The following is a 23467-nucleotide window of genomic DNA, read 5'->3' on the forward strand; positions in this document are numbered from 1 at the left end:
ACATTTCTTACCTTTTCCCGTTGAAAACGACATATTTTGACCATTCCCCCGCTGAAAATGACATTTACTGACCTTTTGCTCCGACGAAAACGACATTTTCTGACATTTCTCAGCTGAAAACGGCATATTCTTACCTTTCCCCCGCTGAAAACGACATTTTGACCTTTCACCCGCTGGAAACGACATATTCTTACCTTTCCCCCGCTGAAAACGACATTTTCTGACCATTCCCCCGCTGGAAACGACATATTATTACCTTTCCCCCCGCTGAAAACGACATTTTCTGACAATTCCCCCGCTGAAAACGACATATTCTTACCTTTCCATCGCTGAAAACAACCATTTTGACTTTTCCCTAGCTGAAAACGACATTTTGACCTTTTTATTGAACGGAGAGTGAAATAACGACAGTCGTATTTTCGTTGTAAATAAAACATTTATTTATCGCAATAACAAGTTGTACGAAATCTCTGTATTGAAAATAAACAATTCTTCATTAATTAATATCATTAATTATTATAATACAGGCACTCTGTTTGTTTTTTTAAATCATTAACTTTTTAAACCTTTAATTAATTTTATATTAAATCTACCAACAATATTTTATCTTCCATCTTTTTTCTTAAATTACGCGTAAAATAATGTGTGCAAAAAATGATACTATACAATAATTTCTCTTCAATATTTACTTATTAACGTTCCAAGTTCTTCAGACGTTCAATTACAGTTTAAAGCAAAAGTATATAGATATAAAAACAATAAGTACACTTCGTTGAAGCTCTTCCCTGATTGGTTAGTTCCTATAGTTTGGTTCTCAGTTTACATGTCGTCTACAGCCAAAGGCAGATAGGGAATTGTTAATGAAGTGTACTTTTTCTTTTTATAGCTTAACTAAAGATTAACGTTATTAGGCTGACACCCTCGTTTCCACCGTTTCAACGCGTCCATCGTTTTTTGGCAAAATGAAACCGCCAATAATCGGACGTTAAAGAGCCACGAGTAATTGTTAAGAGTTGTTGAATTTAAATTATCAGTCTTTGTTAAATATTTATGGCGTCAGAAGGGATTTAGACAAAATTAGTTTTAGACGAAACCAGTAACCAAAGTTGACTAGCAATCCGTTAAAAATCATTCGCGAGGGATAGTGAATGAAAAAGGTTAAGTCTTTATAAACGTACGTTCATTACCCATTGAAGTCTTAGTAGTCCCACTATATAATTCTTACATTTTTAGACTGATGTTTTTTTTTTTAAATAATCTTCTTTCAGAAGAGCGAATGCCTATAAATTTCTGATGGTTAGATGGCGTGTGCTATTTGCTATTGCTCGTAAAATTCTCACGAAACAAAGGTCCATAATTCAACGTAAAGTACCTTTCTCCAATAAAAGAGGCGCGCGTGGAAATTATGAAGGAAAAGTAATTAAAGCAAATGTAGGCTCCCGTGGCGCTAATCTTCTACGCAACACCAATTTTACCACGGAGGAACTAGATTAACTGGAGACGAAAAGAGGGTATGTGCAGAGTAAGTTACCCACCATGCTTTAATTTAACTTGGACCTAAGATAGCAACGTCATCTATCGCGTACCTCAGTTTTTAGCCACATCGTATGTGTGAACATTAAAAAAAAAGATGTTTATTTTGTCCACTAGATGCCACCTGAGGAGTTGGCCCTCGCTAACGCAAAGTATGCTGGGTGTTTTAAACTGCCAACCATAGGTGCAAAACATCTCTCTCTCTCCAGTCAAGGTCGTTCCTCCAAGATTTTAACTGGCCATAGGTAGGAACCAATCACGAGGGCGGAGAGTCTAAAACTAGCATTTGTTAAGCTTAGAGGACCCTCCATCGCTCGACTATGGGAGCATCTAGTGTTATTTCTTTGAACTAAACCACAGCCGAGAATGGCTTTAACGCCGATAAAAGGTATTTTTGGTCTGTTTCACAAATATTCGGTGGGGGACGTTTGATTTCGTCGATCAGTTAAATCATTTAACAATTTTAACAATGGAGGGAATGTCGATATACAATTAACATGGGTTTTAGTGAATAAACTTTGGCATTAATTATTCGGACGGATCATTCGTAATTAAGTTCATTTCTTATTAACTTTTTAAACGTATTAACAAATAAATTTACCAAGAGCCGCGCCTCGTTTTGAGCTGTCTTTGGCAATAGTCCCGAAATTTTGGACTGATGTGAATGCGTGTATATTAAGGCGCGTGCGTTTGTAAAACGTTTAGGCACTTTATATTATTTAATCTCGATTCTTTTGAATTTAGGTGAGTCGCGGTGACATTTTTATAAAAACCTTGGGAAAAGGGGGGGGGGGCGAATATTGGTGATTTTGGTTTTGGTGAAATTTGTTGTAAAATTTGTCGTATGGTAAGTCGGGAATGTAAAAGTAATTCTATTTGTTGTTATTTATATTATTAGTTACATTACTTGCATACTCGCGGATAAGGCCTCTCTTAAACCCGAAGAGTTTTCCATGGCGGATTCGCCCGGTTCTTGTTTAACCGTAACGTTAGTCGCGTTAAAATTTTGACCGTTGCTATTGGACGAATAAGTCTGTTGTTGGCCATTAGTGGTGCTATATGAAAAAGCGTAGTTCGAATAATTGGACGGGTGATGTAGTTGTTGTTGTTGTTCATTCGATTGGTATTGTTCGTACATTTCCGAACTGCCCTCGAAAAGAGCGGCGCTTTGGTGATGATTAACCACGGGATCGAGGTACATGTCTAGTTCGTTACTGTCCACTTCCGGTACGGTCAAATCAACCGAATTTCCGAAGGAGACTTGATGTTGGGGATTGCTAACTTGATTATGCATAGAAGCCTCGGCGTGATGGCTGCCATACGCCGGTGGCAATAACTGACCACCCGGTAAGTGCATGGAATCGGACATCATGTCGCCTCCGGCGAAGAGTTTGGAAGACATTAAACTTTGGGACGAACACGAGGAGCGATTCTCATCCTTTCCGGGGACATCCCCGTATCCGTAGGGGTTCTCGGATTGAAGATAGGCGCCGTAAGCCGCCGGGTTCCCGAAGCGCGGTACGTTGCCGGAAGAACCGGTCAAAAAGTGGGCGTGGGCGTTCTGGTAAACCGAGAAGGAATGTTGGGCCGCGGACTGGTAAGGGTTACCCGCGTAAGACGAAACGCTCATACGGGCCCGATACGGTGGACGGATATTTTTCAAAAAAGAGGAACCGTCGCTGAAACGCGACATTAATTGGTGAACGGGGTTCTCGGGTCCACGATGCTCGCTCGTTCCATGACCTCTCGTTGAGTTGTCTTTGGAGAAATGATGAAACGGTTCTTGTTCCGGTTCGATCGGGGACATTTCCGGCGTTGGCAAAGACCGCGTTGGGTCCGAGCCGCTCGAGAGTAGTCGTTGATCTCCCAAGTGCTGTTGTCCACGCTCCTGCGCCGCGTAACGCGACTCGGAACAAGGACTACCTCTCGGGGAGGATTCGGGGGTATTGAGTCCGCCGCAAAATTCGCCGTCCGAAGCCGGACTGCAATTTACGGGGACGTAACCGTCTCCCGGCGACCCTTCGTAACCTCCGTAAGCCATAGAAGGCGACGAAGGAATATAAGCGGACATCATACGGTTGGACGGATGGTGGTTGAAAGACGCGGCCGGTGGATGCAAGGAGGTCGGCGGAGGAGGCGTGGAAACCGCGCCACCCTTTCTCGAACCTCTTTTAGCGTGTTTCCGGCGACGTGGACGGTACTTGTAATTAGGGTAATCGTGCATGTGTTGCACGCGAAGTCTTTCGGCTTCTTCGACGTAAGGACGACGTTCTTGGGGGCTCAAACCACGCCATTTCTTACCTAAAAATACATAAAAACATTAGTAAACAATGACATCAATTTTAATCGCTCAATAACTAATGGTAAGCGTCATTCAATACGATAGTAGATTGTACGAAAGGTCACGAGTTGAAATTAGGTCATACGGGGTGACTATTTGCATATTCCTCATTAATAGGCATCTCTAAAACTGAAAACACGTTTCTCCCGAATAATTCTTTTGAATTTGGTAAGTTTTATAATCTTTATTCTTAAAACCTAAGTTAAAATGGGGCTTCAACCGAGGAACAACGCGCGGATAATGTACAAGATGAACTCGAGAATAAATAATATTAATTTTATGTCTGTAAAAATGTAGTTAACGCCTATCGGCGCAGCACGTGTGAGGGGCGTAATGAGATTCCACGAAACCTTTCAAGCTTAGCCAGTGTAGAATTTCAAATTTCAGTGGTGCGGCTCGGAAATTCTAGGTAGATTGTTTTCAATATGGAAGCCATAAAAGAGTTGACCCTGGCCTCCAAGGTCCCTTCAGTGGGCGCTCTTTATCTTAACTACAAAATTTTCTAGCAAAGTTACTCGTAACTAATATAGGTACGACCGTAAGTTCGTTGGCCATAAGATTGTCACTGGTTACTAAAGAGTTTGTCACGAAGTCATAGATTCTCGTATAGCGACACCTGGTGAGGCGCTGCTGTCAAAGGCTTAGTAATGCAGACTAAATAGGACTAAATGGACTGCAAAATTAACCCCGAGTGTAGACATGCAATTCTCGCTTCCGTCGTTCTCGAACTAGCCCGAGCTGTAGGTCTCTAGCATTACAAAGTATAGGTAGTGTCATACTTCTGGAACATATCTTATGGTACGACGCGCTAACCAGGAAAGATTCAACTTCCAATCCGTTAGGAGCATCCCAGAGGATGAAAATGTGTTTTCATCAAATTACCCACGTCAACATGCCTGTTCTCATCTTAAGTTTATCGAGTAAATGGACAATATTTCAGAGCGAAACGGACCGCGAAGAAAGAAAGAAAAAAAAGGTATTTTTCAAGGAAATCGTTGGTCCGAATCTCTCGGTGTCTGGGAAAAGTGGAAAACCAAGCGTGTAATGTTATTTAAAGAGATACTCTCTTTTAGTCGAATAATATTATTCGTAAGTAACGGATATCCCGTTAGCGGCGAACCGCCCAAGAACACTCCAACCGATTTTCTCCTCCGTGAAAGCGAAGCAAAAAAAAATGGAACGTGCCGACGGTTACTTGTCATCGAGTGAAAGCCTGACTTGTTCAACACGAAATATCGCTTCATCACGCTACCAAACTTTTCGGCTAAATAACAGCGTCTCCTACAAAATATTACGGCCTCAATCTTGACGTCGATTTGACTCCAAAACATCGAAAAATTACTCCTATACTAGTTAACGAAATACTTTTAGTATAAATTATATCAGAAGTTCATAAGCTATGATCCATAAGTTGTCACTGGTCACATAGGGCAAAGATTCTCGTAGAGCGATGCCTGGTGAGGCGCTGTTATCAAAGGGGCTTACAGGCAGATGAAAGTCTTGTAAAATTTACCACAGAGTGTAGCCAATCAATTCTCGCTTCCGTCGTTCTCGAACTAGCTCAAGCTGTAAATCTCTATAGCATTACGAAATATAGTTAGTGTCATACTTATGGAACATATCACTTATAAGTTTATGATTGTACGTTCCCGCGTTTGAATAGCTAAACCTCGCTGTATCAACCTGTAAATTCAAGAATGTACTACCCTAGACTCGTGAGTCGGCGATATTTCCCAGTTGTATTTATTCCATTCCACTAATTTTCGATACGCGGCACGTAGGTCTTTTCTGGAAGCTGGGTCAAACTTTGCTTTAGTTATTTCTTGGCAAGGGAGAGGGGGGGGGGTTACTTTCTACCACCAACCAATCTCTTTCATTATTGGCAAAGCAAACGCCGAGCAAAACTGTGTAAAATAGCCGAGATACATATTTCATTATCCGCTGATTGATTTAGCTATTTGGTCCCTGCGCAAATACTGACCCGAAACATAACCAAATACGTAAACAATACCGATTTCAAGTGTAGGCCTCGTACGTTTCACTTTTCGATTGTGGAATTCTATGACTCGAGTCTGTACTATTTACTACTCTATAGGTGAAAGACTTCGGGTCATTTTCGTTTCTCTAAAGATCATTCTTTGCGTTACACTTTCTAGCGTCAAAATCGTGATTGGGTGTGTTAACATTTCCCAGATTGTTTTTTCACTCTGGTGTAATTGTAAAGGTGTTCCTAATGTTAAAGGTCCATGCACGTGATAAAAGGACAGATTAGATTCGGGCGTCGTGACAGAATCATTGTTTGTCTTACTTTGTTGGAAAAAAATGAGTGACGTAGGTCATACATTCGAGGTAAAGCGACGCCTGGTGACTTGGGCGCTGCTGTCAAAGGCTTAGTACAGGAAGATAAACTGCAAAATTAACTACCGAGTGTAGGACTTCAATTCTCGCTTCCGTCGTTCTCGAACTAGCTCGAGCTGTAAGTCTATAGCTAGCATAAGGAAGTATAGCTAGTGTCATATTTATGGAAGGAACATACTTCATAAACTTATGATATTTCTAATACAAATTGCATTCGCATATTAGCTAATGTTTTCCGCAATTTAATGGCGTGAAGGTTTTATCTAGATCGCGTAGGCTTCGAAACAAAATCGTGGCCTTTCAGAAGGAAATGAATCTCAATTAGAGTCGAAGCGAGTAATAGTAAATAAAGAAAAACGGATCTTATATGGATCTCGGCGAAGCCGCCTCTTACATTAAGCGTAGTAAAAGACGAAACATTACGCAACGCGTGATTAGTGGATTGGTTAGAGTAATGTTAAGGGAATAGGGAAAATACCCTGGCAACTATCATCCGTAAGTTCCAGAAGCGTTCGTTTAAATAGGCGAGCGAATTGAACTCGACTGACCTCGTGATCAGAAAGAACCGAGCCATCTAGAGAACAATTTTCTCATAGATCCTCGTGTTAAACCGCTTCCTTTATGATGGGATAGTCAAGAGTTTAACGCCAACTATCGAGTTAACTCGGCGAAGGAGGGGGTGGATTGGCGTTTGACCCGGGCGTACCAAGATGCTATCTTATCCAGCTCGCTCGCTTGCTTCGGTTCCTGGTAAGATTTTTTTTCAGGTACGCGTCACTATTCACTCGCGTGCCCTATATAAATGCCACAACGCTTCGGATGTTGACTTACAGCTCAAGCTACTTCGAGAACAACAAGGGAGGATTGACTGCACTCGGTGGTTAATTTTGCAGGGCTTTATCTTCCTATTTAGTCTGCATTACTAAGCCTTTGACAGCATCGCCTGACCAGGCCTCCCTCGCTTTACCTCGAATCTATGACCTACCTCCCTCACTTCCTAACAAGCTCCAGTTTCTAAGTTACCAATGACAAACTTACGGCCAACATATCTTACGAAATTAGTTCTAACTTAAATAGATATATCAGGCTTGAAATTGCTATGACGCTGTTCAGGAGCATTTATAGTTATGACGCAACTGGCGGACCCGTCTATATCGTCCTTCAACCAACTTGTTGAAAAGCGGAATATATATTTTCTCGTTTCACGATCGAGTTAGAAGGCTGATCCGAGCACGCGAACCTCTCACGCAGATCTGGCTTTTATTTTTTTCGCTAGAGCCGTCAATTTCAGATAAGAACCTTCTAATAGCGGACGTTTGATGAAAACTTGGCCAAAGTTTCCATCTTTTTCCGAGAAAACTTTGAGAATTACCACGCAGCTGACGCAACTCGCCATAGCCAAGAAATTTACAAATCATCCCGCATCTATTCTATAGTTAAAGAGAAAAATTGTGGTTTTCCCTGTTTTCAAGAATCTTCGAGCAACGCGAACATCGCCGAAACGTACTTCGCATTAACTAATTAACCACGGAGCCCCTAATGATGAAAGTAAACAATACGATAAATATTCGGATTTGATTGGAGATAGATTTAATTTTAGAAGTAGGAATGGAGAACGGTTAGTATCTACTTAGAGCCCCTCCCTCCAATACGTAACGAACAGTTTAAATTATCTTATTGGTTCCGTTTTAAACTACGTTTTGATGACGTTGCTGAGGGGGGCGGCGAAAACTAGTGACGTAATTACTTTTTACCTCTGTCGCTATGACCCCGCCGTCTCTTCTTTCATACCCCCCTCCGTCCCGGGGAAAGGGTCCGGAACTTTGACGCGCGCCCAGATATTACTCTGTTCTCCATCCCTGCTTCTAAAATTCAATCTATCCCTGATTTGATTAAAGAAATTCAGTCGTTGGTCTGTTGTAAATGCGTGGAGTACCTGTCCAGCACTACTACTTCAGTCGTACGATTCCGTTAGTTCATTATCCCTTTGAACAGTTTGCGAGCGACTAAATGCCAAAGAGACAACCCCTATATAGTTCTAAATCTTTTCGGTGTTGCGTTGGAAAAGAACTTGGTTAACTAATTTGAATTTTATGGATACTTTGGAGAGAGAGAGAGGATCAATTTACGGGACTTAAATCGCGAGACGCGCGGCCGGCGCGGACGGGATTAGATTTCAACGCCCGCTCTTCTAGACTCTGCCAACAGGTTTCGGGATTATCGTCGACGAATATTAAATTTAAGAGAGAAAGTCTAAAGGAATTAATTTGACTCTTTCTAAAGAGAGTAAGTGCTTCGAGGGGCTACGAAGAATAATTTCACTCTCTCTCGAAAATTCATTTTATCTTTTCTTCAAACTATTTCTAGCACTCGCTCCATCGTAAAGGATAATAGTAGGAAACTACTAAATTTTAGTAGGGTAACACTACCCAAATTAAAAATATAGTTTAACAAAATAATTTAGTTGCTCATAATAGTAGGAAACCTCTCCAGTTTAGGGGCATAAATCTACTAGAGGTTTTACTTAATATTTTCTTAAAATCTCTCGATTAAAGTTTACAGAACTTTAACAAAGGACCATCATACATTTCCACCGTACTATTACGATAGTAGGAAACTACTACATTGTAGTATGACGGGAAACGAATGTATGTTGAAGAGCTAAAAATGTAAATTCTCAATAAGAGAGAGGAACCTCTCGGAGAAGTCGGATTAATCTCGTAGTTTACGATGAAATAGGGGGAAGATGGGGGAGGGGGAAGGAAGAAAACATGGCGTCCGGGGCCGAGGGTGATAGTGGTAGTGGAGGAGGACCACTTGTGGGTGGTAGAGGGTGGAAGTAAAGGGATTTTATATGGTGGCCTAGATTTGGATAATACCTTCAAAATGTTTAATAAAAATCTAGCTATTTTCTTTTTTAATAGATATATTTTTCCATGAGAAATTCTCGAGTGTTTAAAAACAACCTCCTCGTGGGTTTTTTCATCCAAACGAAAGAGTTAATAAGTAAAAGTGCTAGGCAAACTCAAGCCCAATACTGAACATTCCGTTCTAACTTCTAAAGGCGATTGTGAGTGTGTTACTCGCGTTTATGAACTCGTGATATTGTATCTTTCTCCACGCTGTTAATAGTTGTACGTATTTTGTAAAATAGCCTCGAAATGTAATTCTACGGTGTCAGAAAAACGGTTTCGTTTAAGTCCGTTATATTTTTTTTTTCTCTTTATAACTTTGTTTTTCTTCTAGTTGGGGAGCAATTTGTATCCGTAATATAGCGCGGACCGGTATTGAAAATGAAAAACCAAACCAGTTTTACAAACGGAATAAAGGTCTTTTAAACGGATTTCATAATTAAAGCTCATTACTAACTGTAAAGGGAGGCTGAACTATATCGGGAAATTATTCAAATTAACAAGCAACCTCGATGCTAGAAACACGACGTTACTTACAGTGCTTTTAGAGAACAGATCGACTTAGTATTATCCTCCTATTTGTTCTTAACTATTCTACAAAATACAAATCACTTTAGTAACCCTTGAATTGACGCTCGTACCTTTTAAATAGCACTAACCTACTACGATATAGTGGTTAATTTCTACTAACACCCACCACGATTACAGTTGGTTAACACGTGCCATCCAAGAGTGGTAATGGTGAAATATATAGCCAAGAAAGAATATTTTACGTTTAATGTTAAAGTAAATTAATCAACTGATAATTTTGAAAATGTTTCTTTTAAACATTTAGAGGCGGTCTTAAGTGGCCGAAAACATTTTATTTTTCTAAGATAAAACTTTCTTTGGAGAAAATCGAGAATTATTCCTTGCACCACCCTTCATTTCTCAGAATTACGGTCAAGGATTTGATGTAATACGAAATATACAGCGTTTTCTTTTTCCCCTGACTTATTTTGAAGAAGGGCGTTTAAGATTTTGGCTAGTGGCCGGTAGCTCACCACGAAAGGAGACCTCGGAGAGGTGGTAACGCGCACGATTCCGCGCGCAACAAACTTTATACCCCATGCATAACATCTTTTAGAAACTAACCTAGGAAGCCTCCGTGATATACGCACGACCCAGGGCAAAACACGTGACTCTAGCTTCGGGGTTTTCTTCCATAGCCAAAGACAAAGTATCCAACTGGACCAGCATTTGCCCATAACCCCTAGCTGAAACGTTTCGAGTAGAAATATACCCTCCATAGTCTCCTTCCTCCGCTTCATTTAGGGTTAAGACTGAACATTGATAGGGTATGTTCATTCCAAAGACCTTATGTAAGGCTTCAAAGTTGTTCGAAGCCTTCCATAGCTGTCGCGTCTTTGGATGATCACATACCAACTTATATTTTAGTCACCAGTAAAATCTACCCGTTCTTTATATCATTTTGATGGAAGTTCTTATTACAGGCGAGCGATGCCGCGGGTAACGGGTAGTTAATTATAATAAGAGATAACTAAGCAACATCGTTGTTCAGTTGATTCATTTGTTTATGTTTCCACTCTTGTTCTTCGTACAAAATAAAGATATCAAATGGAAGTAAATCAATGCCAATAATTAATGTAAGGCGAGAATCCTCGAATCACGAACTCGTTTAATAGATTATTAATCGTCGATTATAAACACGAATATCTCGTTATCGCCTATCATACAGTACATCCAACCACCCAAAAATGTTTCCTTTTACAAACTTTCGTTCAGCTTTATAGCTCGTTTATTTACTATATTTTTCAGGATTAGTTTTAAGCTACCTAGCATTAGCGACTCTGCAAGCGTCGATTGAGTGGCGATTTTGCAAACATCATAATTTGATCATCCTTGTTCAAAACCTTACGAGGTTAAGGTTTCACACCCTCTGTCTAGAAATTTACATTCTTAAAAGTTGCGGTGATATTTATTAGTTAAAACGTTCCTCGGGTATTTTATCGAACAAAAGGAGCTATTTTTGTCAGCGTTAAAAATTAAATAAACGAAGAAAGCGTGTTACTTTTATTTGCAATCTAACTACGAGTCCCGAAGCGCGAGTTGTACCGTAGTATGTACGTACGTGTATGTGCTAACTTCGATTCACTACGCTTATAAATAGCGTGTTGGACTGACAATAAGAGAGTGTAAATAACGGTGAAAATGAAAGTATGTATCATTAAGAATCTACCAAAAAAAAAAAAAGAATGAAATTTGGCGTTAGGAAAGAATACATATAAATATAACGAGGGCGAGAACAACGTGGCAACAACCTCGGGATCGACATCACCGCGGGAGTGTTAATTCTTACGTAGACCTTCTTGAAAAATACTTATTCTTACACCGGTACCTTTGAAATAAAATTTATAAGTTTACGTTCGCACTACGATGCATCGACTAAACCTATTCATCGTCTAATATCGCTGGACATTGCTACTAATTGATCGCCATTTGATAACGTCTCGTAGCTATAAGGCGACATCCGTAAATTTTAGTTGACCACCGTCAAAGCATCGTGGTCATTTGATCATTCCACGTGCAACGGACTATTACAACGTAACTAAATGGGTTTTAAACCGCGCCTTGAATTCCATCGAGCGTTTTGGTGTCCCATCTGTACGGTTTTTTATCGTGGTAATGGGCCAAGTCCGATACCAAGTGTTTCTGACAATCGAAATGGTCTCTTTGAACCCACGAAGTCCAATGAACAGCTACGAGAGTATATTTGACTATCGTACAGAGAACGAGTCAAACCTGAACCAAGAAAAATACGAAACGCAACAGGACAAAGCGCTGACCAGGACGAAGTTAGCTAACTACTTGGTACGAACCAAACCCTTAACTTTCTCTCGGAACGCCTGATGGAAGTATATGATTCTCGCGCTCCTTCTTTAAAAGATAGGGCGAGGATTTTACTAAAGGACTAAAAGGGGAGAAACGAGGCTCGTGGTATTTTTTCTTTACATAAAAAAAGCGGCCAAACCGCTCCTCTGGTAAAAGTTGCGCTAACAAAACCGAGCAAAAGCGCGGGAAGAAATAGTAGCCACGCCCTAGGTCGTGACGACTCGCGGCCGGTCCGAAGCAACGCCAAGCCACAAAACCAGGAAGCGGCCCGAAAACTATAGAAGGATTTTTTTCATTTTGTTGCAAAGTTTTTTTGTTTTCTTTTTCTTAAAGAAACTGTAAAGAGAAAACCGTGATTTTTTAGATTTTAAAAATTTTTCATTTTCGCTAAAAAAAATGCGGTCAAGTGAACTCGAAAGTAAAAATGAGATATGAAAAAGAACCGTTACAAGAGAAAGAAAATAAAAACATGCTTAAGAGAGAGAGAGAGAGAGGATGCGGGGATTGCGATGCGTAATCTTATATCTTTGGACCCTTTTCCGCCACAGACACATCAAAAATGATTAACATCGCCTCGTTCCAGCCTGCCTGAGAGCGACCAACTGACGGACCAAGAAATAGCGTCATACTTATGGGGGTTTAACTAAAATTTCACTGGTAATTAACTCTATAAACTATCATCTTATGAACTACGGTCATTTCATATTCACACGTATTTGCATTATCCCCGATTCAACAACATGGTTCTGTGACGTGTTGGTAATTAGCTTAACTCGTCGAATTACCATTCTATTAATTACGGTAGTCTCACGTTAATTATCTCAACATGTGATCACTTGATTAATTACGGTAATTTCAGATTAATGGCAGCTCAATACATCAACAAGTACCCTTCCTTAAACCACAAATGTCCGTCCCAAACACGGAATTTCACAAATAACGCGGTATCTTTGGTAAAAATGTATAAATTTGACCAAAGATCTACGGTGTTGTGGTTTTTGAAAGAGGTTTGTAATATTAGGTCTAAAGATAAGACGGGCGCCGAAACAAAGGAAGAGAAAGTAGAATGGTACCAAGAGCGCGTTCCTCCAACGTTTTCTGCATTTTCAGGAAGAATACAAGCCCTACTTTTATCTAATGGGGAGGAAGGGTGGGAGGGGGTGGAAATTGCTCGCTCCAATGGTAAGGTAACAACGAGTGGGTGTGGAGATTTATATACCGAGATCATTAGCAATTTTAGTACCACTACACCCACTTTAATTCGCATTACGCGCAGTTTTCGGAGTACTTTCAAATGAAGCGCCGCAAGTACTTGAAATTGAATGTCATTATGTAAGAGATTAATTTCTAGTCTTTACTTGTAACTTAATTAAATTGTTTTTATAAATCACTTCGGGTGCAAGTACTGTTTTTAACTTTATTTTGTTTTTGTTTGTTAACATAAGTTTATAAGATATGTTCCATAAGTATGACACTACCTATACGAGTCCGTAAAGCTACAGACTTAACTAGGGGGAGCTAGTTCGAAAACGACAAGCGAGAATTGAAGTACTACACTCGGTGGTTAATTTTGCAGGACTTCCATCTAAGTCCTATTTAGTCTGAACTTACTAAGACTTTGACAGCAGCGCTTCACCAAGCGTCGCTTTACCTCGAATCTATGACCTACATCACTTCGTAACCATGCAGTGACAAACTTATGGAACATATATCTTACGAACTATGAGACTCTGTTTAGAGATTGAACGTTGGTGGTCAGAAGACGCGACCGAAGCTATTCAGTTTCGTGAAATACCTCGAGTAGAAATTGATACAAAGTCAATACAAAACTGATGGACGCCAGACTCGAATGTCAAAGCAGCTGTTACGACAAATAGTAACCACCACAAAATATCCACGTATTAGGTTGCGTCTTCTAGACTTGAGAGTATGTAAATAACAGAGTTTTCATCGGACTACTCAAATGAAGCGCTTCTTAGTCCAATAAAAGATCTTTTTCAAAATAATTCGACGCGAGTACGAATAAATGAATTATTCGGGATAATTCGTATCACTTGAATTTAGCGCACGGTCAGTGTAAATCGTAAATTTTCTCTAGACGTTGTAATGTCCTTCTTTAATTTCCCCAAGTTTCGTTGTGCCCCGAGAGAGAGAGATGGGCATGAATAATAGATCATGTTTACCATGGCATGCCAAACATGAGAATTTTATTTAGCGATGGACCAAAAGATAGACTAAGACCATCGACAGTCTAGAGTTACTTGCGACCAGAAAAAAAATAAAGCAAAATCAGTCAGCTCTTATCTCTGGGCCTAGTAAACCTCGGAGATTGAATTGAAAGATATCTCGAAGGCTGTCCCGAAAGAACGAAGAGAGCGATATGTTAAAGTTAAAACGTTTGACCTTTGACACGCAGCGGTCAGAACAAAGTTTAAAAGACCATCCATTAGGCCTAACATTTTTTAAAGTTTTAAAAATATTTTCAATGTCTGGAAATTCACATTGATTTTGTGCAACCTTAGCGAGGACATCCGTTCATAATTAACCCAACTATACTTGGCCGTAGACTTATACATTTGTCGCTCTATTGCAAGTTGATTCGTATTTGGAGCAACTAGCAAGTTTAGCGTTAGTACAAATTACTTTTCATTTGTTTTTGTGACGGAGTAGATTAGAGCCAGAGCAATAATGCCAAAGGTTAACGTCCAGAAAATCTGGAACAACTATAAGGTGGAATGGAAACACTTTTGAGTTCTACATAACCGCACCCTCTAATAGAATCCGCCCGGCCGACCCATAAAGCACTATCGACACGTGGATCGACAAATACTTGACGCGGCACCTTTTCAAAAGGATTTCACGCACGAAATGTATCTATTTCATTTGGAGATGAAACTTTTAAATAAAGATGTTACAGCGTAATTAATCTGCCGATCAATACTTAGTTTATCCATAAGTTCATAAGATATGGTCCATAAGTTTGTCACTGGTTACAAACTGGAGCTTGTCACGAAGTGAAGTGAATGAGGTAGGCCATAGATTCGAGGTAAAGCGGCGCCTGCTGTCAAAGAATATGACTAGATGGACTGCAAAATTAACCACCGAGTGTAGGACTTTTCAATTCTCGCTTCCGTCGTTCTCGAACTAGCTCGAGCTGTAAGTCCCTAGCATTACGATCGAAGTATAGGTAGTTTCATACTTATGGAACATATCACTTATAAACTTATGGTTTATTGTATTATAGGGTTATGGGTGGACTGTTCTGATTGGCTATAACATTTTCCATAACTGTAAGATTTAGAAGATAGTAAACAAGAGGGGGCATTAAAGGATATACACACACCGTGATTTTTATCCCATCGTAAAATAGTTCAAGGATTTTTGAATAAAATGGTTATCAGATTGTTATCCGTATTCCCATTAGGGTTTGGAATGTACCCCCTTTTAAAGAATTAACTATACCCTTTTCTAAAACGCATTTTTGAAAAAGGTTACGCCGGTTTATGACTAATAATAAATTCTTGTAGGGAAAATTTAATACGCCCAATTAATAATTATCTTCCTAATCACGCGCAGGGGTTAGATACTCGAGGCTGCTGTAGTATTATTCCTCCTATAATTATAGAGGTTTCCTACCACAATCCGTTAAATGGAATTTAAAGTTTTGTTTTCATCCTTAAATAAACCTTTCCACCGTTCGTCAAGGCTGCAGTAGGAAAGTATCACATTACAGGAGAAAAGATAACACAAGAGCATTATTCCCCTATATTTCAGTAGTTTCCTACTACAATCCTTGAATGCAGTAGGACAGTACTACATTACAGGAGAAAAAACACTACAAGAGTATTATTCCCCCATATTTCAGTAGTTTCCTACTACAATCCTTGAATGCAGTAAGAAAGTACTACATTACAGGAGAAAAGACAATACAAGAGTATTATTCCCCTATATTTCAGTAGTTTCCTACTACAATCCTTGAATGCAGTAAGAAAGTACTACATTACAGGAGGAAAGACAATACAAGAGTATTATTCCCCTATATTTCAGTAGTTTCCTACTACAATCCTTGAATGCGTTATTTTCGTCCTTAATGAACCCTTTCAGAGCGATCCAGCGTTTGACAGTAGGAAATCCCTACATTTAGGGGATAATAACACTACAACCTTCCTCGAATAGCTAAGCTACTTCGTATAAGGACCACGCGTAATACAAGAGGTCAAATACTGATCGAATTTAATGAAAAATAAGAGTTTTATCTTTAATTAACCACGTACGGAGCATACACCCATTTCATTAAGAAGACAGAAGTAACGTATCAAAAATAAGTACGCCGCTAGGACCCCCCATAAATGGTTCCAATTTCGCTATCAGATTATTAAGTAGACTGTCATACTTACGCGTAGAAAATTACTTTTTATAAAAACGGGGAAACCTAAATATTATATTTGAAAATAATTAGATCTATAGGGGTCACGGAAATTGGGGGTGTTTCGCCTTAAAAGGTGACCCAGAATGAGAACTTAATTGGCTTCCACCCGAAGAATATCGCCATGCCTAGAGAATATGGCCTGGCCTGCCTGAGTAAATATCGAATTAGAATGAGATTTTCGTTCATTTTGACTGACTGATAATAGACGCCCAGACCAACACCCAAATTGCTTTGACTTGGGTTCTAAATCGGTAAATTTACCAAGGTAATTTACAAAGGTAATTTACCAGGGAAATTTACCAAGGTAATTTACCAGGGAAATTTACCAAGGTAATTTACCAGGGAAATTTTCGAACCCTGATCGTGACTAAAACTGTAATAAAACTTTTGGAATTGTTGGCTGAACAAGCTAATTGCCTCCATCTTTCAAAATGGCGCCTGGTAACAGGTAAACGCCGTAAACCACCCCGCATTGATCCCACGGAAGATATCTTATAAACTAGGAAATTTCTTAGTAAAAAAAGAATGAGAAAATTTAAAGGAGTAAAAGTGAAGAAGTAATGAAATAGAGGATAAAGGTCCCACCTAGGAAAGGTTTATTTCTAGTCTCCGGTCTGGCAGCACTTGGGGCGTTAACCGTACAACGTTGAAGCCTTTCTAGGCGAGTAACAAAATGTTTCGAGACCCAAGAAGTGGGCGGATACGCCAGCCCAACTATTTTTCTTAACTTACCCAAAAATATTTCACCTTTTTATTTTTTATTTTTATAAAATAATTTATATTAAAAATATTTTTAGGAAAAAAAATTTAAAAGATGAAACGCCAGACTAAAGAAGGAATAAATGTATGAAGTTTAAACTTTAATATTAATATTTTAATCGAATAAGAAGCGTTTAATATTGTCGGTTAAAGGGGATGTAACATTCGTACTTTGTGTATTTTATAAATGCATATAACTATTTTATAAATGCATATAACTTTTCTTAATTCTACATTGCGAAACTTATACCGAACCAAAAAAAAAAAGAAAAAAAAAATCGTAAACAGTAAAAATGTAGAGCGCGGGTCGCGTTCGAGCTTTTAAACGCGTTTAGAATTATCAATAAATGGAAAATAAATAAATAAATAGACTTATCGGAGAAAAAAATAAAGCAAGGTTTTAAGTCGTCGCGAATACTGGGTTAAATAAATATAAGACGCCTTAATTCAATAAACAGCGCGCTACTCAACTTTGGTTCCAGCCAGATATAATGTAACTAAACTTGCCCGGCTTGGTAGGCAAATTCGAAATTGAAATAACTATTTTTTAAGACGATGCCGAACGCGACCCCTTAAGTAAGGTTTGCACGGTATAATACTCCGCCCAGGCACAAACCTCGCGTGATCAAATTGGTCCACAAAACTCAAATGTTTATTATAAGCTATACTCTTTCTGCAGGTAAAACGCATCTTCTAACGTTTGAAAGCGAAAGTGAACTTTGTTTTTCGTTTGGCAAAATCATTACGTATATAGTATAATGTTTCGTATCGATCATTGGGCTATTGATGATAATCGTGGTGGAAAATACCATAAGTTTATCGGAAAAATTCTATGCTAAATTATTAAATAGCTTTATCAGTCAGTCACCAAGGTGAATTTAGGAAATTTAAAAGGGGGTTTCGGTCAATGTTTCCCAAGTTGCGATTGTCGCGTATTTCTATTAGAAAAACACGTCACGACGCGCATCTTACTCAGTTGCAATCGCGACTTCTATCAAGCTATTACACCGAATTCATTCACGGCTTGGTTTGAAATTAAAATTGTTAACCACATCTAATTACCCTTCTCAAATTATTTCCTCACTAAATGTATTGCAAGCCTCTGAAATTGCGCTTGGCTTTCTATCATTAAATTCATTACCATTTAATTAAGTCAAATTCTTCACTATTTCTAATTACCATTCTTAAATTATAATTATATTTTACTGGAGAAAACAAGGAGTAGGCTAGTACAGTTGCGAAACGAAATATTTGTCGTGGATTTAGTACAGTGTAGGTTAGAACGATTTTCGAAAAAAAAAAAAAAACTCGGTCAGAATTAAAACGTAATCATGGTAATTCACATCGTATTAATGAACGAGATAAGAAAGAAAAGTGAAATGAAATTTTAAAAAGAAAAATATATTATTTTGAAATAAAAAATAATAATATCCTAACGGATGGATCTTTTTTTATCAAAAACAATCTTCCGGTCACGCCTGAGAAATAACGGATTCGATTAAAGAAATTATTTTAAATTTTTTTTCTAAAACTTGTATCTTGAAATTCAAGTTTTTTTAGTATCGAATCTTAAATTTAAAGGCATACTGTATTGCATGTTCGACTTTCTATCGCGTACGAGCTCACATAAATAACTGAGAGGCGTATCATTGAAGTTACCAAGGAGGATATGTATATAAGAGAGGAGCCTCCTTCAAAGTTATACACAAGGTCATGAGGGTAGAGAAAAGAGGCTTGAACGCATGCGCGAGAATGTACGCTCTCTTGCCGTGAGGGGGTAGCGGTAACCATGGTAACAGGGGAACGGAACAGTACCGTTTTAGGAAAGTGTAATTCGACTCCCTTACACATTCTCCTTGAAGTTACTCCCCGAGTCAACGCCGGCTGCCATTTGTAAGATGGAGTCGATTTGTAAATTAAAATGTTTCGTTAGCGTCTAGCTACTACTGTAAACAATTAAATCAGCTTCCAAAATAGTTCAAGCAATCTGGGTTTGGGAAAATTATCCTTCATTATCAGTCAGTCACAACTTATACATAAGCCTTGGCTTACGAGAACCGAGCATGCGTGGATTCGCCTATGTTTCATGCGTTTAGCAATTCGATTTGATAGCTAAACATTTTAATAATTAGAACTGGCGATGGCTGAAGAGGTTTGCGTAATGGGACACAAAGTTAAATCCTCTCAAACTGCGAATATACCCTTTAAAATTCAGTTAGAAAAAAAGCATTGGAGGATGTACGTTGGGCGGAATACAACTAGCATTTCAAGGACGGTACGAAACATTTTACGTTTTTAATCGTTTACTACTATCGCAGTTACCTTTAAAGGGGGGTGGTGGTTGGGTTGGGTTAGGCGACGCGATCAACTATGGAGTATTAAACGTCAAAAAAAAAAGAATGAAATATAGCGGAACACGAAAACCACGAAAGCGGACGTTGTTAAACCCTCGGGCAATATTAAGACACCGCGTGCAGCTAGTCAATATTACTCGCTCTTCCTTTCACCCCCAAAATGGACGCCCTAATGTCCCCGTGACACCGCGTAATACCCAGGCCCGTTCGCGCATACACCATTCGCAAGAAGAACTTTCAATTTGAATAAAGATGATTAGGCCTAACATTAGGGGGTTTAGAATAGGACAAAGTTCTTAAATAGGAGTTCGCCTCGGACCTTGAGAAGACAACAAGCCACTTAAATCACCCAAAGAACAAAAAAACAAACAAACAAGAAGGTTATAATAAATAAAATCCAATAGCATCTTGCCGTCATCGTACTCCTAATTTGGAAAATTTAATTGCTATATAAATATAGTTATTAATTTTAATTGAGCACTTTTGAATTTTCTCAATTTGGCAATATTCTAATTCGAATAAGGCGCTACTAGATTTTATCTGTCAGGACCAAGAAGGTAGGGTTGAATGAGATTCGCTATAAACGATTGAGGAATAGCTCAAATGTCACCCCGAAGCTAGCAGCCGGGTTATCCGCTTTCAGTTACGTTTAAAACCATTGGAAAGGAGGTGCGTTTCTGAATGTGTGTGAAAATAAATTCCACTCAAACCTCCGTCGACATATACTAGGCCTAGCTCGTACGTACCTACACGCTATATAAGGGAGTAAAATAGACCCCGGGCTATTCACATCCGGTCTCCCAGACGATTTCAAAGCGCGATTTCTCCCAAACTAACAATCATTAGAAGTGATATAACGTTATAAAAATACGACGGTGAAACATAGAGGCCGTGTTAAATTCGTAAAGAAAGATGGTAACAATGTAGCCACTTTGGGGCGACAGATCTCTGGTTCCATTAAAGATACGGGAAAGTCCTTTGGGTACATCGTAGCGCTTGTTCTCTCCTTTTCAATGATACCAAAGACTTGGGGTTAGAATGATCAGGGCTCGAGTAATTAAACCAAATGTTCTCTCCGGAGGACTTAAGTACCATTTATCCCCTTTCCAATGATACTAAATACCCGGGGTTACATCAATCAGGGCTCGAGAAATAATGAAAGTGAAAGAAAGCGAACAATTGCGTGGTATACTTATTACTTCGCGGTTACTTATACCAGCATCACTTAATAAAAACGGAAATTACGATTTTTTTTCTATAGCATCGAATTTTGATTGAAGATAAATACGTATTCTTAAATAGCGAAGCTTGAAAAAAATGCCCAATTTGGCCTCGGGCGAAGAAATATACTCTTTCATTCAACAGAAATTAGATAGCGGAGAAAAAGGAAGCCACTAAACGGTGTTTCGAATATCAATTAAAAGCCCTTTAGGGAATACGAGGCAATTATAATTCCGATACCGTTTCCTTAGCGGTTTCATTCGAGGCGTACGAACACGTAATACCAATCAACATAGTGTCCTCGCGTACTAACCACGCTAAATACTCAATGGTCAACGCGAACAGATCGGTACAATATGACCTAACACGAGCAAATAAAACCTTTCCATAGACGGTAAACAAAAGGACTTCTGGCAACTAACATCTTCGCGTCACCATTTTCCGCCTTAACCCTAAATCAAGGGGCCATACTGCACCAGCTCTCTTTTGAAAAGTACCTAATGCGCGATGGAGAAATCAATTTAAGATCTCACTCGGGCAGTAAAAATACTTCATTCTCAATGAACAACACGAGCGTATTGCGGTAGTATTTCCCCGTTGATACGGGGCGTTGATTTAGTCAATTTGTGGTAAGAAAGAAACGGGCAAAAAAAAGTGGGAACGGTGCGCGGTTCTATAATATTTTCGTGCATGGTCGAAGCCCAACCACCCGTTTAGCGCCCCTCCCGCCTACAAATTGTCAAAACAATGACGCGAAAAATCTATTAGATTTGCTGCTGGCACGTGCCGACCAAGCGTGCGACAAAAACGCGCGCGCGAACCCAAAGAAAGACGCCTGCTTGCTCCACCACACAAAGACGCTCTTTCATCCTGATCTCAATTGTTTAGAAGGATCGCAAGCGACGATACAAGAAACCATCAACACCTCGAGTTTGGCTGGGCAGCCCGTCCGTGACGCTTCTGCCGCCTCAGCGCCATCGTTGACTTGATCCTGTTCCAGAGAGCGACCGCGGTTCGGTGTTGTCTCTACTAACCCTGATGATCGTTGTGGGAAGTTAACGAATCGAGAAGACAACCAGGCTCTCCACCCGCGAGGACCAGTTTAATTAATGGACCTTATAGATCGGAGGGAGTCGAACAAGCCGCTAATTGGGTCATCAAAACAAAAAAAGGCATTTTTAAAGGGAGATGAGAGCTCCCTTCGTTTGTGCTTGGAATTTTAACCGATCTGGTTAAACGGGATTAGAGACACACCTCGTTAGAGATTATTAGCTAGACCGTATATGAATGGGGAAATAAGTAACGAAGATGACGAATTTGCAGATTTATTTTTGCCTGTGTGTATACCTTGTTTCGAAGAACCCCCGTTGGAAAGCGGATCGAAATGGGATTATAACATACGCAAAGGACTTCCCCGTATCTCGTCATATAGAAACAGAGTTAAAACACTCCAAAAATAAGACGTCAAAGAATGAATTAACGCAAATCATTTATGGAACTGAATTCAGTTCCTGTTAAATCTTTTAGAATTTCATTTTTCTAAAGATATCTCGAATGAATCGTTCACCCTTTTTTATTCTGGCCAGCTCATTAATCATTTACTCAAACGATTCCTCAATTGATTGAGAGTAACTTTAATAAACTTCCGAGAAATGTCCGCCATTGAATCGTTATACAATTGGATACGCCAGTGAAAAGAGAAACATTACGTAATATAAACGTTAACTGTCAAATTAAGGACTTTTTGATCCAAACAATGCGAAACCCGAGAGAGGCGAAAAACTCGATCGGAATACCCAGAATTACCAGACGTTATTCAAATTCAATCACAAATTGCTTTTGTTTTCTATTTTTCGCGTGTACTACGTGGCTTAGGTATTCGAAGGAAGCCAACTCGATAGTATTACCGCTTAACTCCCTGAAGTACCAATTCACAATTTCCGGGTCTTCAATAGTACCAAGTGTTATGTTTCCTTCCATCACTGCGTTGAAATTAAAAGCTACTGTCCTTTAACTGTAGGAGAGTACTAAAAAAACACAGACCTACACATTTCCTCGAATAGCTAAGCCAACTGCCGGGATATACAGTCATAAGTAGACGAGAAAAGGTGTGGGGTGGGGGTTATGAAACCTTGAAACGCGTTAATTTTTGGTCTACCAGACGCGACAACATTTAAAAAGAACGAATCGTTTTCACGCGTCTGAATTAAGAAAGTCTAAAACTGAATTATACAGAAATTCCAATATATTTTTTTTTTTTCATTTTCTCGCTTTAACTACATTGAAACATTATTGGTTGGTAGCGTTATTGCGGAATTTGTCTAACTAGGCTAGTAACTTTAAAATCACGGTACAATGTAACGTTGTTCAGGAACAATTGACAAAGAGGCGAAGGGTAGGACGAAAGAATACTCAACTGGAGAAAGAAGGGAATTCGATACAAACTGCGGCTGAGCTTTGGCCGGGCAAGCGAGAAGCTTCGAAGTTATTCGAGTTGGTTCGAACGAATTCGTGACTTGGCTACTTAATTAAGGCGAAAGCCGCCCGCGTCAGAGCTCGCTTAATCATCGGGGAGAGGAGATTCTCGTCCGCTTGTCAATAAAGAGAGTGATTGGGAATTAATCGTTTCCAAGAACATTACCAGAACTGAAAAACCCCTCTACATACA

At 39.4% G+C, this 23467-nt stretch overlaps 1 protein-coding gene across 1 annotated transcript in view; it reads right to left on the minus strand.

The window, feature by feature from the left end:
- Window positions 1–344: 344 nt before the first annotated feature.
- Window positions 345–23467, minus strand: part of LOC149705229 (uncharacterized) — a 52118-nt gene continuing 28995 nt past the window's right edge. The window contains exon 2 of the mRNA XM_089865446.1: window positions 345–3834. Coding sequence (XP_089721572.1) covers window positions 2432–3834 — 1403 coding nt within the window. The 3' untranslated portion in view covers window positions 345–2431. The remainder of the gene's footprint in view (window positions 3835–23467) is intronic.

The sequence above is a fragment of the Phalangium opilio genome, unplaced genomic scaffold (assembly GCF_054372755.1).
Source record: "Phalangium opilio isolate 3A_F unplaced genomic scaffold, DU_Popi_V2 ptg000014l_1, whole genome shotgun sequence".
Classification (NCBI taxonomy): domain Eukaryota; kingdom Metazoa; phylum Arthropoda; class Arachnida; order Opiliones; family Phalangiidae; genus Phalangium; species Phalangium opilio.